Source organism: Dendrobates tinctorius, unplaced genomic scaffold (genome assembly GCF_039654945.1).
Source record: "Dendrobates tinctorius isolate UK_male_01 unplaced genomic scaffold, ASM3965494v1 ptg000324l, whole genome shotgun sequence".
NCBI lineage: Eukaryota > Metazoa > Chordata > Amphibia > Anura > Dendrobatidae > Dendrobates > Dendrobates tinctorius.
The window spans coordinates 700581-719839 of NW_027361991.1; the positions used below are offsets into that span (position 1 = coordinate 700581).

The 19259-nt window shown below is 41.8% G+C and overlaps 1 protein-coding gene across 1 annotated transcript in view; it reads left to right on the forward strand.

Moving 5' to 3' along the window:
* The first annotated feature begins 3133 nt into the window (after positions 1-3133).
* Positions 3134-19259, forward strand: part of LOC141074122 (uncharacterized) — a 73890-nt gene continuing 57764 nt past the window's right edge. Inside the window, exons 1-2 of the mRNA XM_073561653.1 lie at positions 3134-3158; positions 9138-13484. Of these exons, the coding sequence (XP_073417754.1) occupies positions 3134-3158; positions 9138-13484 (4372 nt within the window). The remainder of the gene's footprint in view (positions 3159-9137; positions 13485-19259) is intronic.

The following is a 19259-nucleotide window of genomic DNA, read 5'->3' on the forward strand; positions in this document are numbered from 1 at the left end:
TGAACCATTCCATTGTAAATTTTGCTTTATGTTTGGGATCATTGTCTTGTTGGAAGACAAATCTCCGTCCCAGTCTCAGGTCTTTTGCAGACACCAACAGGTTTTCTTCAAGAATGGTCATGTATTTGGCTCCATCCATCTTCCCATCAATTTTAACCATGTTCCCTGTCCCTGCCGAAGAAAAGCAGGCCCAAACCATGATACTGCCACCACCATGTTTGATAGTGGGGATGGTGTGTTCAGGGTGATGAGCTGTGTTGCCTTTACGCGAAACATATTGTTGGCATTGTTATCAAAAAGTTCGGTTTTGGCTTCATCTGACCAGAGCACCTTCTTCCACATGTTTGGTGTGTCTCCCAGGTGGCTTGTTGCAAAGTTTAAACAACACTTTTTATTGATATCTTTGAGAAATTGCTTTCTTCTTGCCACTCTTCCATAAAGGCCAGATTTGTGCAGTGTATGACTGATTGTTGTCCTATGGACAGACTGTCCCACCTCAGCTGTAGATCTCTGCAGTTCATCTAGAGTGATCATGGGCCTCTTGGCTGCATCTCTGATCAGTCTTCTCCTTGTTTGAGATGAAAGTTTAGAGGGACGGCCGGGTCTTGGTAGATTTGCAGTGGTATGATACTCCTTCCATTTCAATATGATCGCTTGCACAGTGCTCCTTGGGATGTTTCAAGTTTTGGAAATCATTTTGCATCCAAATACAGCTTTAAACGTCTCCACAACAGTATCACGGACCTGCCTGTTGTGTTCCTTGGTCTTCATGATGCTCTCTGTGCATCAAACAGAACCCTGAGACTATCACAGAGCAAGTGCATTTATATGGAGACTTGATTACACACAGGTGCATTATATTTATCATCATTAGTCATTTAGGACAACATTGGATCATTCAGAGATCCACAATGAACTTCTGGAGTGAGTTTGCTGCACTGAAAGTAAAGGGGCCGAATAATATTGCACGACCCACTTTTCAGTTTTTGACTTGCCACAAAAAATTAAAATAACCAATAAATTTTGTTCAACTTCACAATTGTGTCCCACTTGTTGTTGATTCTTCACCAAAAATTTACATTTGGTATCTTTATGTTTTAAGCATGATATGTGGGAAAAGGTTGAAAAGTTCCAGGGAGCCGAATACTTTTGCAAGGTACTCTATGTAAGCTCTTATGGTAGGTGGAGTTGTCTCTCTGTCATCTCTTCCTCATGTGCATTTTATGAGCATTTACTTTCTTAGCTTTACAGTATTGAAATCTAGGGATCTTTATTCACCACAAATCTAATTCTAGAGGGAAATTTTGTGAATTTAATTTGCAAAAGAGTCACTCATCTCTAATAATGACCCATATTTCTTGAAGCTCCTCACTTATTGTCCTCTTCACCTTCAGACATCTCTAAAAACAGGGACCTTGAACCAATATTTTATTTGATGCTTTTGCGCCAGGTCTGGAATTATGAAGTCTGAATTCTTTGCGTCGTTAGGACTAGTCTAAAAGTGAACGGGAAATGTTTAATTTATCTCCGGATTCTTACAAATCTGTGAAAAACGTCTACAAACCGACTCCGGTCCTGTTTCGTAGGAAATCCATGTTACCATTCATATGGACTTGGGTTTTCCAACAAACGTTTTAAACCCTCTTTAATAAGTGGCAAAGGTGGCTAGTAATTGATTATCCTCTTCTCCCCATGGCAATAAACATGGTTTTCCATGGCATTTGTACAAATCAACACTGAGCCTTTAGATGGTCCTAAAGTTTTAAAAGGGTAAATCTATGGTAATTGTAATAACTGTTTTATTTATTTAGTTTCTCAGCACACAGAGGTATATCGATGAAGAAGAATTATTTTGGAACATTATTGATAACTATGTAGAATGAAGAACATTGTTGATATGTATCTTACTTTACAGAGTCTCCAGAGTCATCAACAACAGATTCAGATTCGAGTTCTACAGGGACAATTGATTCTTCATCTTCACAAAGTAGGTGATATTTTTATGCAGATTATTCTCAGTAATTAGTCTGCGCTCCTGAAGATGTATAGACAATGCGAGACCTCATTATCAATTTTATTTTCATTATCTTACAATGGTAAGATATCCTCATTAATAAGGTAGTGAGGCTCAAGAAGTATAAAAAGTGTAAGATCCATGTGGGTCAATTTGTGCATTTTTATATCAACCACTTATATACTAATTTATTATTAAGTTCAGTTATTAGTCTAGCAAGTGAATGACGTTAATCTACGAGCCCCAATTCAGAAATAAAAAGACAACAACAATATATAAGATAGCTCATTGCCATTTATAATAGTAGTATCCTCCTTTGGGACAAAGTCTTTCAAGTCCCCTCAAGCTGCCACCAATGTATCCCCTAAAAAGTTTTGTGAAAATATCCCGTATGGTCAGTAGATATAGACAATGCCAGATCATTGTAGGATCAATAGTATTTTCATTGTGATCAATAGTTATTTCTGGACAGTGGTTGATGTCTAGGTTGTAAAATATGATAATGACCAAGATTAATTCACCTTATAGATGATCTATCCTAGCCCACGCAGCTCAATCAACTAACGGTGGAGCATAAGCATTCTCTGGCATCCTCAAAGACTCAAAGTATCTGTTATCTAATCTTCATATGCCATGTTGGTTCATAAATATGTTGACTTTGACTTACAGTTTCCTCAAGTGGTACAACATCAAGTCCACAGGCTGTATCCGGTGAATCATCTACTGCTGGTAGGTAAACTAACAATGAATATGGAAATGGAGGATCATCATGTGTGACCTCAACATGTAATAATGGGGCAATGTACAAGAGCAAGAGGCTGCCCGCATTATTATTACGTGTAAGTAATACAATGTATATATGTAATAAAAAAGAACTTGCCCCAGTGAACCGCCATATACATCTGGTACATCTGGTAGGTAACCAAACATTTGACACATAGAAGAGGTCCTACAAGTAGTGTCAACAATACAGTTAGATTTTCTTGGCAGATCCATATATAACAATCGTTGCCTTTTCACAAGGCCCATTACTCTATAAAAAGGGTAAGTCATCACACACGACTCTAGTAATGTTGAAACTAAGCCAAGCTAAAAGTAAGTGTATTGGTGTAAGGTGTTATGCTAAAAGCACAAGAAAGAAAAGGTAAGAATAAAGAATAAAAAGAGGGAACTAAAGAAGGAAGGAAGAAGGGGTAAAGAAAAAATAAATGCATTAAAAATGGGGTGACGTAAAGATGGAAGGAAGGGTTTTTTAACTAAATGGGAGTTAGGAAGTAAGAATGAGAGATAGTTGTGGGGATAATAGGATGTGAAGGAAGAATAAAGGGAGAATAGGAAGGAAATAAATAATAAAAATTGGAGAGAGGAAGAAATGAGGGAGGAATGGGAGAAGGAAGCAAAGGATTGATAAAGGAGAGACAAAACTTCATAAAAAGAAAAAGAAAAAAAGGATGGGAGCCAAGATGGTAGTATGGAAAGGAAATAAATGGTAGATGAGAATGAAGAATAGAATCCACTGTTGGAAAGGGGTAAAAGGAGGACTGCATGGAGGAAGAAAAGAGTGAAAGGAGGGAAGGAAAGTGAAGTAGATGGAAAGAGAAGTGACATAAATGGGAAGGAAGGGAGGGAGGACAAGTGAGGTTGAAGGAAAGGGAAATTAAGCTGAGGGCAGGAAAGATTGATGAAAGTGATATGAATTGGAAAGAAAGAAAGAAAGAAAGAAAGAAAGAAAGAAAGAAATGGAGAGATGTCAGAAATGAAAGAAGGAAAGATAACAAAAGGGAGAAAAGAAGGAAATAAAAAGGAAAAAAGGAAGTAAGGGAAGAAAAAAAGAAAGAAAATAAAGTGTAAGGAGGGAAGGAAGAATGAAAGAAGAAATAAGAAATAATGCATGCATCAAATAAAGAAAGATGAAAGAAAGATAGATGAAATCTATTACATATATAAAAAATGAAGAAAAGGAACCTGAAGAAAAGACGTTAGAAATGGAAATAAATGTAATGATGAAAGATTAAACTATATTTGTGGAGAAGGAATGAATGAAGGGATGGAGGAATGAATGAAGGGATGGAGGAAGGAATGAATAAAAGAAAGAAGGAGGAAGGAAGGAAGAAGGTATGAGGAAGTGAATAGAAAGGAAGCTTAAACTTAAGGAAAGAGGAAAAGTTAAGTGAAGTGAAAGCAAGATAGTTTGATGAAATACTTACAGTGGGGAAAATAGTATTTAGTCAGCCACCAATTGTGCAAGTTCTCCCACTTCAAAAGATGAGATAGGCCTGTAATTGACATCATAGGTAGACCACAACTATGAGAGTCACAATGAGGAAACAAATCCAGAAAATCACCTTGTTTCATTTGGAAACATTTATTTTGCAAATTATGGTGGAAAATAAGGATTTGGTCACCTAAAAACGTGCAAGATTTCTGGCTTTCACAGACCTGTAACTTCTTCTTTAAGAGGCTCCTCTGTCCTCCACTCATTACCTGTAGTAATGGCATCTGTTTGAACTTGTTATCAGTATAAAAGACACCTGTCCACAACCTCAAACAGTCACACTCCAAACTCCACTATGGTGAAGACCAAAGAGCAGTCGAAGGACACCAGAAACAAAATTTTAGCCCTGCACCAGACTGGGAAGACTGAATCTGTAATAGGCAAGCAGCTTGGTGTGATGAAATCAACTGTGGGAGCAATAATAAGAAAATGGAAGACATACAAGACCACTGACAATCTCCCTCGATCTGGGGCCCCATGCAAGATCTCATCCCGTAGGGTCAAAATGATCACAAGAACAGTGAGCAAAAATCCCAGAACCACACGTGGGGACCTAGTGAATGACCTGAATAGATCTGGGACCACCGTAACAAAGGCTACCATCAGTAACACACTACACCGCCATGGACTCAGATCCTGCAGTGCCAGACATGTCCTCCTGCTTAAGCCAGTACATGTCCGGGCCCGTCTGAAGTTTGCTAGAGAGCATTTGAATTATACAGAAGAGTATTGGGAGAATGTCATATGGTCTGATGAAACCAAAGAAGAACTGTTTGGGAGAAACAAAATTTGTCGTGTTTGTAGGAGACAGAATGCAGAGTTGCATCTAAAGAACACCATACCTACTGTGAAGCATGGGGGTGGCAACATCGTGCTTTGGGGCTGTTTCTCTGCAAAGGGACCAGGATGACTAATCCATGTACATGAAAGAATGAATGGGGCAATGTATCTTGGGACTTTGAGTGCAAACCTTCTTCCATCAGTAAGGGCATTGAAGATGAAATGTGGACCAACATACCACCAACACTGTGTGCCAACCTTGTGAAGACTTACAGAAAACGTTTGACCTCTGTCATTGCCAACAAAGGATCTATAACAAAATATTGAGATGAACTTTTGTTAATGACCAAATACTTATTTTCCACCATAATTTGAAAAATAAATCTTGTCAAATCAGACAAGGTGATTTTCTGGATTTGTTTTCTCATTTTGACTCTCATAGTTGTGGTCTACCTATGATGTCAATTACAGGCCTCTCATCTTTTTAAGTGGGAGAACTTGCACAATTGGTGGCTGACTAAATACTTTTTTCCCCCACTTTACATGTAATTTTACACACATGCTGATCATTTAGCTATAATAAAATGACATGAAAGAAACATTTAGGATATTTTGAGAGGGAAGTCGCCAACATCTTATATCTCATAATTTGCAAAGTATTTCTTAGATAAACCTTTGTGGTCACCATTAGAGATGAGCAGGCTGGATTTTTTTCTGTTTGGCATTCTTACAAGACATTTAGTGTCCCGTGTTCAACGCCGAACAGCAAACTTCTCCCGGAAGTTCCTATGTTTGGCATTCCATGAGAAGCCCGTGGTGTGGCGGCAGTGAGCGCGCAAGATTTTTTTTTTGATCAACTGTCCAGGTCCCCATACTTTCCAATTGGGTTTGAGTTCTAGTGGAGGTTTGGCTACTGTTCTAGTAAGTAATGTTTGGTTGGAAACCAGAGCCTAAACTTCCATGGGTCCGCTCATCCCTAGTCTACATTAAAAAATGGCAATACATGTACAGTTGTGGCCAAAAGTATTGACACCCCTGCAATTCTGTCAGATAATACTCAGTTTCTTCCTGAAAATGATTGCAAACACAAATTCTTTGGTAATATTATCTTCATTTGATTTGTCTTAAATGAAAAAGCACAAAAGAGAATGAAGCAAAAAGCAAAACATTGATAATTTCACACAAAACTCCAAAAATGGGCCAAACAAAAGTATTGGCACCCTCAGCCTAATACTTGTTAGCACAACCTTTAGCCAAAATAACTGCGACCAACCGCTTCCGGTAACCATCAATGAGTTTCTTACAATGCTCTGCTGGAATTTTAGACCATTCTTCTTTGGCAAACTGCTCCAGGTCCCTGATATTTGAAGGGTGCCTTCTCCAAACTGCCATTTTTAGATCTCTCCACAGGTGTTCTATGGGATTCAGGTCTGGACTCATTGCTGGCCACCTTAGAAGTCTCCAGTGCTTTCTCTCAAATCATTTTCTAGTGCTTTTTGAAGTGTGTTTTGGGTCATTGTCTTGCTGGAAGACCCATGACCTCTGAGGGAGACCCAGCTTTCTCACACTGAGCTCTACATTATGCTGCAAAATTTGTTGGTAGTCTTCAGACTTCATAATGCCATGCACACGGTCAAGCAGTCCAGTGCCAGAGGCAGCAAAGCAACCCCAAAACATCAGGGAACCTCCGCCATGTTTGACTGTAGGGACCGTGTTCTTTTCTTTGAATGCCTCTTTTTTTCTCCTGTAAACTCTATGTTGATGCCTTTGCCCAAAAAGTTCTACTTTTGTCTCATCTGACCAGAGAACATTCTTCCAAAACGTTTTAGGCTTTTTCAGGCAAGTTTTGGCAAACTCCAGCCTGGCTATTTTTTGTCTAGGGGTAAGAAGTGGGGTCTTCCTGGGTCTCCTACCATACAGTCCCTTTTCATTCAGATGCCGACGGATAGTACGGGTTGACACTGTTGTACCCTCGGACTGCAGGGCAGCTTGAACTTGTTTGGATGCTAGTCGAGGTTCTTTATCCAACATCCGCACAATCTTGCGTTGAAATCTCTTGTCAATTTTTCTTTTCCGTCCACATCTAGGGAGGTTAGCCACAGTGCCATGGGCTTTAATCTTTTTGATGACACTGCGCACGGTAGACCCAGGAACATTCTGGTCTTTGGAGATCGACTTGTAGCCTTGAGATTGCTCATGATTCCTCACAATTTGTTTTCTCAAGTCCTCAGACAGTTCTTTGGTCTTCTTTCTTTTCTCCATGCTCAATGTGGTACACACAAGGACACAGGACAGAGGTTCAGTCAACTTTAATCCATGTCAACTGGCTGCAAGTGTGATTTAGTTATTGCCAACACCTGTTAGGTGCCACAGGTAAGTTACAGGTGCTGTTAATTACACAAATTAGAGAAGCATCACATGATTTTTCGAACAGTGCCAATACTTTTGTCCACCCTCTTTTTTATGTTTGGTGTGGAATTATATCCAATTTGGCTTTAGGACAATTCTTTTTGTGATTTTTCATTTAACACAAATTAAATGAAGATAATAATACCAAAGAATTTGTGTTTGCAATAATTTTCAGGAAGAAACTGAGTATTATCTGACAGAATTGCAGGGGTGTCAATACTTTTGGCCACAACTGTAACAGTGTACTTACAAGGTATCTAGCTGAACATCTTATAAGATGCATGCATAAGGAAATCATATGGCATAATCTATTTTGGCATAGATAGTTCACCTTAACAACTGAAGAATTTTAGGGCTAAAGGTTTTTTTTTTAAATTTCAATATCATTTTTTTTAACAAGAATAGTATTTCGTATGGGCTGCTAAAATTTTAAGGATACCACATACTTAATTTTTAGCTTAAAAAAAATTGTTAATCCATTTCATGTCCTAGCATCTAAAATCAAAGCAGAGATTATAGTTTCTACTATTCTACACATAGTTTATCTCTTCACACCTTCACACTTTCTTACTTTATCATATACCAACATTTTTCGATTCCATTTTAACAATTAAACATGGCTATTGCCTAGTAAAGTTAGAAAAGTAAAAATGTTCTTGAAAATTATTAACAAAAGTATCTCCCTTTTACATACAGATGTTACAAGTGTCAAAAGTGAAACAGAAGAACCTTCTTCAACTGATGTATCACGTGACATAGGTTCATCATCTGTAACTAATGTATCACCTGAAGTAGGATCATCACCTGTATCTGATGTATCACCTGAAGTAGGATCATCACCTGTAACTAATGTATCACCTGAAGTAGGATCATCACCTGTAACTGATGTATCACCTGAAGTAGGATCATCACCTGTAACTGATGTATCACCTGAAGTAGGATCATCACCTGTATCTGATGTATCACCTGAAGTAGGATCATCATCTGTATCTGATGTATCACCTGAAGTAGGATCATCACCTGGAACTAATGTGTCACCTGAAGTAGGATCATCATCTGTAACTGATGTATCACCTGAAGTAGGATCATCACCTGTATCTGATGTATCACCTGAAGTAGGATCATCACCTGTATCTGATGTATCACCTGAAGTAGGATCATCACCTGTAACTAATGTGTCACCTGAAGTAGGATCATCATCTGTATCTGATGTATCACCTGAAATAGGATCATCACCTGTAACTAATGTGTCACCTGAAGTAGGATCATCACCTGTAACTGATGTATCACCTGAAATAGGATCATCACCTGTAACTAATGTGTCACCTGAAGTAGGATCATCACCTGTAACTGATGTATCACCTGAAGTAGGATCATCACCTGTATCTGATGTATCACCTGAAGTAGGATCATCACCTGTAACTAATGTGTCACCTGAAGTAGGATCATCATCTGTATCTGATGTATCACCTGAAATAGGATCATCACCTGTAACTAATGTGTCACCTGAAGTAGGATCATCACCTGTAACTGATGTATCACCTGAAATAGGATCATCACCTGTAACTAATGTGTCACCTGAAGTAGGATCATCATCTGTAACTGATGTATCACCTGAAGTAGGATCATCACCTGTAACTGATGTATCACCTGAAGTAGGATCATCACCTGTATCTGATGTATCACCTGAAGTAGGATCATCATCTGTATCTGATGTATCACCTGAAGTAGGATCATCACCTGTAACTAATGTGTCACCTGAAGTAGGATCATCATCTGTATCTGATGTATCACCTGAAATAGGATCATCACCTGTAACTAATGTGTCACCTGAAGTAGGATCATCACCTGTAACTGATGTATCACCTGAAGTAGGATCATCATCTGTAACTAATGTGTCACCTGAAGGAGGATCATCACCTGTAACTAATGTGTCACCTGAAGTAGGATCATCATCTGTATCTGATGTATCACCTGAAGTAGGATCATCACCTGTAACTAATGTGACACCTGAAGTAGGATCATCACCTGTAACTAATGTGTCACCTGAAGTAGGATCATCATCTGTAACTAATGTGTCACCTGAAGTAGGATCATCATCTGTAACTAATGTGTCACCTGAAGTAGGATCATCACCTGTAACTGATGTATCACCTGAAGTAGGATCATCACCTGTAACTGATGTATCACCTGACATAGGATCATCACCTGTAACTGATGTTTCACCTGAAATAGGATCATCACCTGTAACCAGTGTGTCACCTGACATAGGATCATCACCTGTAACTAATGTGTCACCTGAAGTAGGATCATCATCTGTAACTAATGTGTCACCTGAAGTAGGATCATCACCTGTAACTAATGTGTCACCTGAAGTAGGATCATCATCTGTAACTAATGTGTCACCTGAAGTAGGATCATCACCTGTAACTGATGTATCACCTGAAGTAGGATCATCACCTGTAACTGATGTTTCACCTGAAATAGGATCATCATCTGTAACTAATGAGTCACCTGACATAGGATCATCATATTTAACTAATGTGTCACCTGACATAGGATCATCATCTGTAGCTAATGTGTCCCCTGACATAGGATCATCATCTGTAACTAATGTATCTCCTGACATAGGATCTTCACCTGTAACTAATGTGTCACCTGACATAGGATCTTCACCTGTATCTAATGTGTCACCTGACATAGGATCATCATCTGAAACTAATGTATCACCTGACATAGGATCTTCACCTGTATCGAATGTATCACCTGACTTAGGATCATCATCTGTAACTAATGTAACTCCTGACATAGGATCTTCACCTGTATCTAATGTATCACCTGACATAGGATCTTCACCTGTAACTAATGTGTCACCTGACATAGGATCATCATCTGTAACTAATGTATCACCTGACTTAGGATCATCATCTGTAACTAATGTATCTCCTGAAATAGGATCTTCACCTGTAACTAATGTGTCATCTGACGTAGGATCTTCACCTGTGTCTGATGTATCACCTGACATAGGATCTTCACCTGTATCTGATGTATCACCTGACATAGGATCATCATCTGTAACTAATGTGTCACCTGACATAGGATCATCATCTGTAACTAATGTGTCACCTGACATAGGATCATCATCTGTGTCTGATGTAACACCTGACATAGGATCATCATCTGTGTCTGATGTATCACCTGACATAGGATCATCACCTGTATCTCATGTATCATCTGACATAGGATCTTCACCTGTAACTAACGTATCACCTGACATTGGATCTTCACCTGTAACTAATGTGTCACCTGACATAGGATCTTCACCTGTAACTAATGTGTCACCTGACATAGGATCTTCACCTGTATCTCATGTTTCATCTGACATAGGATTATCACCTGTAACTAATGTGTCACCTGACATAGGATCTTCACCTGTAACTAACGTATCACCTGACATAGGATCTTCACCTGTAACTAATGTGTCACCTGACATAGGATCTTCACCTGTAACTAATGTATCACCTGACATAGGATCTTCACCTGTAACTAACGTATCACCTGACATAGGATCATCACCTGTAACTAATGTGCCACCTGACATAGGATCATCATCTGTGTCTGATGTATCACCTGACATAGGATCATCACCTGTATCTCATGTATCATCTGACATAGGATCTTCACCTGTAACTAACGTATCACCTGACATAGGATCTTCACCTGTAACTAATGTGTCACCTGACATAGGATCTTCACCTGTATCTCATGTTTCATCTGACATAGGATTATCACCTGTAACTAATGTGTCACCTGACATAGGATCTTCACCTGTAACTAACGTATCACCTGACATAGGATCTTCACCTGTAACTAATGTGTCACCTGACATAGGATCTTCACCTGTAACTAATGTGTCACCTGACATAGGATCTTCACCTCTAACTAATGTATCACCTGACATAGGATCATCACCTGTAACTAATGTGCCACCTGACATAGGATCTTCACCTGTAACTAACGTATCACCTGACATAGGATCTTCACCTGTAACTAATGTGTCACCTGACATAGGATCTTCACCTGTATCTCATGTTTCATCTGACATAGGATTATCACCTGTAACTAATGTGTCACCTGACATAGGATCTTCACCTGTAACTAACGTATCACCTGACATAGGATCTTCACCTGTAACTAATGTGTCACCTGACATAGGATCTTCACCTGTAACTAATGTGTCACCTGACATAGGATCTTCACCTGTAACCAATGTATCACCTGACATAGGATCTTCACCTGTAACTAATGTGTCACCTGACATAGGATCTTCACCTGTAACTAATGTGTCACCTGACATAGGATCTTCACCTGTATCTGATGTATCATCTGACATAGGATCTTCACCTGTAACTAATGTGTCACCTGACATAGGATCTTCACCTGTAACCAATGTATCACCTGACATAGGATCTTCACCTGTAACTAATGTGTCACCTGACATAGGATCTTCACCTGTAACTAATGTGTCACCTGACATAGGATCTTCACCTGTATCTGATGTATCATCTGACATAGGATCTTCACCTGTAACTAATGTGTCACCTGACATAGGATCTTCACCTGTAACTAATGTGTCACCTGACATAGGATCATCACCTGTAACTAATATGTCACCTGGCATAGAATCTTCACCTGTAACTAATGTATCACCTGACATAGGATCATCACCTGTAACTAATGTATCACCTGACATAGGGTCTTCACCTGTAACTAATGTATCACCTGACATAGGATCTTCACCTTTAACTAGTGTATCACCTGACATAGTATCTTCACCTGTAACTAATGTGTCACCTGACATAGGATCTTCACCTGTAACTAATGTGTCACCTGACATAGGATCTTCACCTGTAACCAATGTATCACCTGACATAGGATCTTCACCTGTAACTAATGTGTCACCTGACATTGGATCTTCACCTGTATCTGATGTATCATCTGACATAGGATCTTCACCTGTAACTAATGTGTCACCTGACATAGGATCATCACCTGTAACTAATATGTCACCTGACATAGGATCATCACCTGTAACTAATGTATCACCTGACATAGGATCTTCACATGTAACTAATGTATCACCTGACATAGGATCTTCACCTGTAACTAATGTATCACCTGACATAGGATCTTCACCTGTAACTATTTTATCACCTGACATAGGATCTTCACCTGTAACTAATGTATCACCTGACATAGGATCTTCACCTCTAACTAATGTATCACCTGGCATAGGAACTTCACCTGTAACTAATGTGTCACCTGACATAGGATCTTCACCTGTATCTGATGTATCACCTGACATAGGATCTTCACCTGTATCTGATGTATCACCTGACATAGGATCTTCACCTGTATCTGATGTATCACCTGACATAGGATCATCACCTGTAACTAATGTATCACCTGACATAGGATCATCACCTGTATCTGATGTATCACCTGAAGTAGGATCATCACCTGTAACTAACGTATCACCTGACATAGGATCTTCACCTGTAACTAATGTGTCACCTGACATAGCATCTTCACCTGTATCTGATGTATCACCTGACATAGGATCATCACCTGTATCTGATGTATCACCTGAAGTAGGATCTTCACCTGTAACTAATGTGTCACCTGACGTAGGATCATCGTCTGTAACTAATGTGTCACCTGAAACAAAATCAACACCAGTATCTGATGTATCACCTGAATTAGGATCACCCCCTGTTACAGATGTATCACCTGAAATAGGATCATTACCTGTAGTTGAATCTTCTACTGCAGCTGTAACAAGTCAAAATCTTCCCATGACTGTTGCTACTGGTGAAGCCAGTACCGCAGCAACAATTGTCAGTCTTAGTGCATCAAGTGAAACCTCCAGAACAGTACAACCACCATTACCAACAACATCAATTAAAGATCCCACTACTGTAGCTAGGACACCTGCACCCTCAGATCGTAAGTAAATTGTTTTATAGTTTGTTGTTTGTACTGTGAAAATGAAAAATTACATTTTTAAAATAAAAATGTTTATTTTAGTACAATATTTTTAATTTTCAAAAGGGCTAAGGCCTCTTTCACACATCAGCTTTTTGGCATTAGTCGCAATCCAGTAGTTTTGGGAAAAAACAGATCCGTCGCAGATTGTGTTTTTTCGCTGAATCCGACTGCCCTACCTGGTAATAATAATTGGAGCATGCTCATTTTAAAAAAACGGAATCCGTCACCTGACGGACAGCGACGGATCCTGCGCCCATAGGCTTCCATTATAGCCAACGAAGGACGGTGCCGGATCCGTCGCTGTCTGACTTTTGAACGGAGACAAAAAATGTTCCTTTGTCCGTTGTTTCCGCCCGACAGACACAAAATTTCCACCGGATCCAGTGAACGACGGACGAAATGTGAGGCCATCCATCGCAATCTGTCACTAATACAAGTCTATGAGAAAAAAAATGTATCCAGCGTCATCAGTCGCTGGATCCGTTTTTTTCTAAAAATGACGGATTATGACTGATGGCAAAAAACTGATGTGTGAAAGAGGCCTAATAGGAGACAATGGACCACAAAATTTGTTACGCAATTTCTCCTGAGTTTCTCCTATGGTCGAAAGCTACTTTTCAGGCATAAGCAGAAAGAATTGAGTACCATATTGGATGCAGATTTGCCTGGAATGGTTTCTAGGTGCCATGTCACATCTCAGAGATTCCAAGATGTCAGAACAGCAGGATCCCTCCATAAGTGATCACATTTTACAAACTACATCTCTTATTGAGATCATCTAGTGGCACAGTGAGCGTATTGACGCCATATGTGTTCCATCAAATTTTATGCCATTGGGACCATTGGTCGTTGAAGAAAAAATAATTCCATTTTTTGCCACCAAAATGTAGTTTTAGCCCCAGAATTTACATTTTCACAAAGGGAAATAGGTAAAAATAACCACATAATTTGTCACATAATTTCTCGGGAACATTGCAATACCCCAAATGCAGCTGTACAGTACTGCCTGGCCACATGCGAGAATCGGGGGGGGGGGGGGAGATATTCAATTTGACTTTTGGAGCACAGATTTTCGTAGAATATAATCCATTTGTAGAACCCCTAAGTGTCAGAAGAGCAGAAACCTCTCCTTACTGACCCCAATTTGGAAATTGCACCCCTCTGGGAATACATCTATGTAATGATGATTTTTCTATTTTCCAAAAACAAGTACCAATGGATGTTGGAGAACGGAAATGCAAATATGCCATTGTAGTGCACAATACATGGTAATTTCTGTACTCTGTGCCCAGCTTCTACTTCTGAATATACACCCACCATAAATTCAGTGGTCTCTCATCGCTACAGTAGTGCCAAACATTGCAGACGAGTAGTGATGAGCGAGTATACTTTAACTTTTATTTGTCTTTTCACTTATCTCATGCATTGCAATACAGATGTACTGAAATGCAGGAGGCCTGTGATATTACATAGGCAGATTCCCTAACTCTGCAAAGGAATACGTGGATTTCGTCCGCGCTGCCCAAATGATGAAATTCCAGAAGGTTAATAAAGTTTGACAGTGGTTTATTCTATACATTTCAAGGTTTTTTGCAACCTCTTCTTCAGGTTATGGTATTTCCTGAAGAAGAGGTTGCAAAAAACCTTGAAACGCATAGAATAAACCACTGTCAAACTTTATTAACCTTCTGGAATTTCATCATTTGGGCAGCGCGGACGAAATCCACGTATTCCTTTGCAGAGTTCTGTTTCAGATAGTCGGTGACCGACTTGTGGCTCTGCAGCAGCCCTTATCTATACATGCTTTGAATACCTACTACCAGATGAGCAGTTTTCTGTCAAACCACTTACTTTATTTGTGGGATAAGACCCTATATTGTGCTTGTGTCTCCCTCTTTCACAATAATAGGCAGATTGCCTGTCAGACCCTCCCTATGGCTGGGTCTAAGAGGCCACTGTATTTAGCACACTAGGCGGTCAAGGTTTGACCTCTGGGTAGCATGACAACTATTGACACCCTGTGATTTGGTCACGGGGGAATTGATGAGCGTATGAGAGGAAATCCACTCCCTTTCACAACCTTGCAAATGTCATGATTGATATCATTAATGGCATCTGTAGAGATCTTCAGCAGCACAAATATCAGTTTTGTAGGCTACCATTGTCAGAAAAATTTGAGGATAGTAACACGGGTAGTTGAGTGCAAGGAAGTGGAGGCCTGATGGTCTCGGAGGCCTACTGCTACAGGCAACACCCATGAAGGAGACCCAAACAGGAGTGTTCACATTTCCAAAAATTATTGGCAGATGCCACCAAAGTGGCATCAATTTCACCACAGTAGAAATAGAATAATAGGGACCGACAGGTCGTCTTCCACTACACCCAATACAGCAGATGGACACCATATCAGGAGTATTCACATTTTAAAAAATGATGGCCAAACACCACTGAAGTGGAATAACTGTCACGAGAATAGAAATAGTATAATAAGAACCAACAGGTCTTCCATTACACCCAATCCAGCAAATGGACACTCAACAAGGAGTGTTCCAAACATTACTGGCAAACACCACAAAAGTTATATCAATTTCACCACAGTAGAAATAGTATAATAGGGACTGATAGGTGTTTCGCTACACCCAATCCAGCAGATGGACACCCTTCCAGGAGTGTTCACATTTAAACAAATGAGGGCCTAACACCACAGAAGTGGCATCAATTTTACGAGAGTAGAAATAGCATAATAGGGACCGACAGGTATTCCACTACACCCAATCCAAAAGATGGACATCCAACCAGGAGTGTTCACATTTCCAAAGATTATTGGCAGACACCACAAACGTGGCATCAATTTCACCACAGTATAGATAGTATAATATGGAGCAACAGGTGTTCCATTACACCCAATACAGCAGATGAACCCCCAACCAGGAAAAATGAGGGCCTGACACCACCGAAGTGGAACAACTGTATCGAGAATAGAAATAGTATAGAAATAGAAAAAGTATAATTGGGACTGAGATGTCTTCCACTACAGCTAACCCAGCAGATGTGTCAGGGGCTGGCGGAACGCACCAAATAATAAACATGGTATTTAGGTGCGTTCGCAGCCCGGGGTCCACCATGCAGAGGTGTTAACTGCTGATCGGTAATGGCAGACACTATATGGAGTAGTGGTAACTAACATCGGTGGGTAACCACTGGCCCGGTGTGAAAGGAAGCGGGCTCTGTTACCTCACAGAGCCGCACTACCACTCCACGTAAATGCCGGAGCCTGTTAACCTCACAGGACTCGGCAAGGTGAACACTAGCCACGAGACACAGGACTCTGCCCCAAGGACACGGGGTTAGAGTCCCTCTAGTCCAACTAGCGTTCGACACTGCAACTGCGATGCCAGAACTAATAACTTAATTGCGCCACGTACACACTGCACTGGTTCCACGGACGCCACTAACCACCCTGAGCAGGGAGGAAAGCGCTTGATTTGCGCACGGCGCCGCTGCAAGGAACACTGCTGCTCTTGCGGTACAGTGGTGCCTTGTGCTGAATGGCACTATCTGGCGCTAACGCTCGTGTGGAGAGTGGGATGCTCTGTGGCACATAGCTTATGCCACTACGGGCGCTGACTCTATCTCCCTAAACCCTAACTCATACACAACCGAGGGTAGGGGTTTCATAATGAGTCTGTCACATACATTGTCATAACACACACAACTAGCCATCAGAGCCATGTGGCCAAGCGACTCTTTTATAGCAGCATCCTTCCGGGACCTTCCTGACCTTCCTGATGGTGCAATCCGAGCTGGAGAAGGACCTGAGCATGTGACCTCCGATCTCCAATGAGAGATCATCACACGGGCATGCTCAGTGGACCGAAAGGAGGACTTAGTCCCTGGAATAGCTCGCTGCTGACCAGCATGCGTTGCTATAGCTGGACCAGAGGTGGCAGCAGCAACCAAACCTACAGAGCTGGCCTGAGCAGAACGCCTGGATTGACGAGTCTGCTGAGCAGCCTTCTCTACAGCCAGAGAGGAATGGGAGACTGCCGAATGCAAGGCTCGGGATTCCTGCTGTGCAGCGACAGGAACCCGATGCCTAACATTACCCCCCCTCCTAGGGCCCCCTCCCCTCTGAGCCTCGCTACACTCAAATGAAGCAATGAGAAGCAGAGCGTGGATGTTCTCCACTGGCTCCCAGGTCCGAGCCCCTGGACCATGACCCTTCCAGTCTACCAAATAAAACCTTTTACCATGCACCACCTTGCATCCCACAATGGTATTGACCTCAAACTCGTCCAAAGACAGGTCTGATGTCCCGGCAGTTGACTCAGAGAACCGGGACATGTGAACAGGCTTAAGGAGGGACACGTGGAAGGTGTCAGCGATAGCCAAGTGTGGTGGAAGGGCCAGACGGTAAACCACAGGGTTGATCTGCTCAAGGACCTTGAAGGGGCCAATGTAGCGAGGTGCGAACTTAGCGGACACAACCCGCAGCCTGATGTTTTATGCAAAGAGCCACACTAAGTCGCCAGAGGCAAAGGTCGGAGCAGGGCGCTGGTGTGTGTCAGCGGAGATCCTCATTCTCTCCTTGGAGGCCCGGATAGTATCCTGAGTGCGATCCCAAATGTCACGTGCCTCCACCGCCTAGTCTGCCACCCTAGAGTCGGTGGTTGACACGGCCATGGGCACAGGGACATGCAGATGCTGGCCGTAATTTAGGAGGAATGGGGTCTAAACGGTGGAGTCGGCCACAGCGTTGTTCAAAGCGAACTCCGCCAACGGCAGCAAGGATGCCCAGTCATCCTGCCTTGCTGAGACAAAATGTCGTAGATATGTGACCAGGGTCTGGTTGGCTCTCTCTACCAGCTCGTTCATCTAGGGATGATAGGCCGAGGAGAGATTTAGCTCAATGCTGAGCAGGGTACAGAGCACTCTCTAGAACCGAGACGCAAACTGAGGACCCCGATCACTGACAATCTTATCCGGCATGCCGTGCAGGCAGAAAACGTGCTTAATAAACAACGCTGCCAGCCCCGTGCAGAAGGTAACCGGGACAGAGGTACCAGGTGCACCATCTTGGAGAAGTGGTAGGTGACAACCCAAATGACCGTGCTGCCACTGGACTTGGGCAGTCCCACCACAAAATCCATATGACCATCTCCCAGGGCCTGTCTGCTACCGGCAGAGGGTAAAGTAGCCCAGTAGGCCACTGCCGAGAGGACCTATTCTGGGTGCAAGAGACGCACGCCTGAATATAGTCCCTGACGTCACGGGCCATATGCGGCCACCAGTACGTCCTCGCCAGAAGCTCAGAGGTCTGTTTTGTCCCGAAATGTCCACGCACCCTGGACGAATGAGCACAAGAGAGGACCTCCGGTCGCAGACGGGCAGGGACAAATGTCTTGCCTGGAGGTACTGACTCAAGCGCGACCGGAGCCACGGTCCTCAGGCTCTCGGATGGGATGATCAGTAGAGGCTCCTCCGATGACACCACTGAGCGGGACAGAGTATCGGCCCTGATGTTCTTCTCACCGGATAGGAAATGGAGGGTGAAATAGAACCTGTAGAAGAACAAGGACCATCTGGCCTGGCGAGAATTTAGCCGCTGGGCTGTTTGTAAATAAACCAAGTTCATGTGGTCGGTGAACACCTGGAAAGGATGGCGTGTCCCCTCCAGGAGGTGTCTCCACTCTGAAAAAGCCAATTTCATCGCTAGCAACTCCCTGTCCCCGA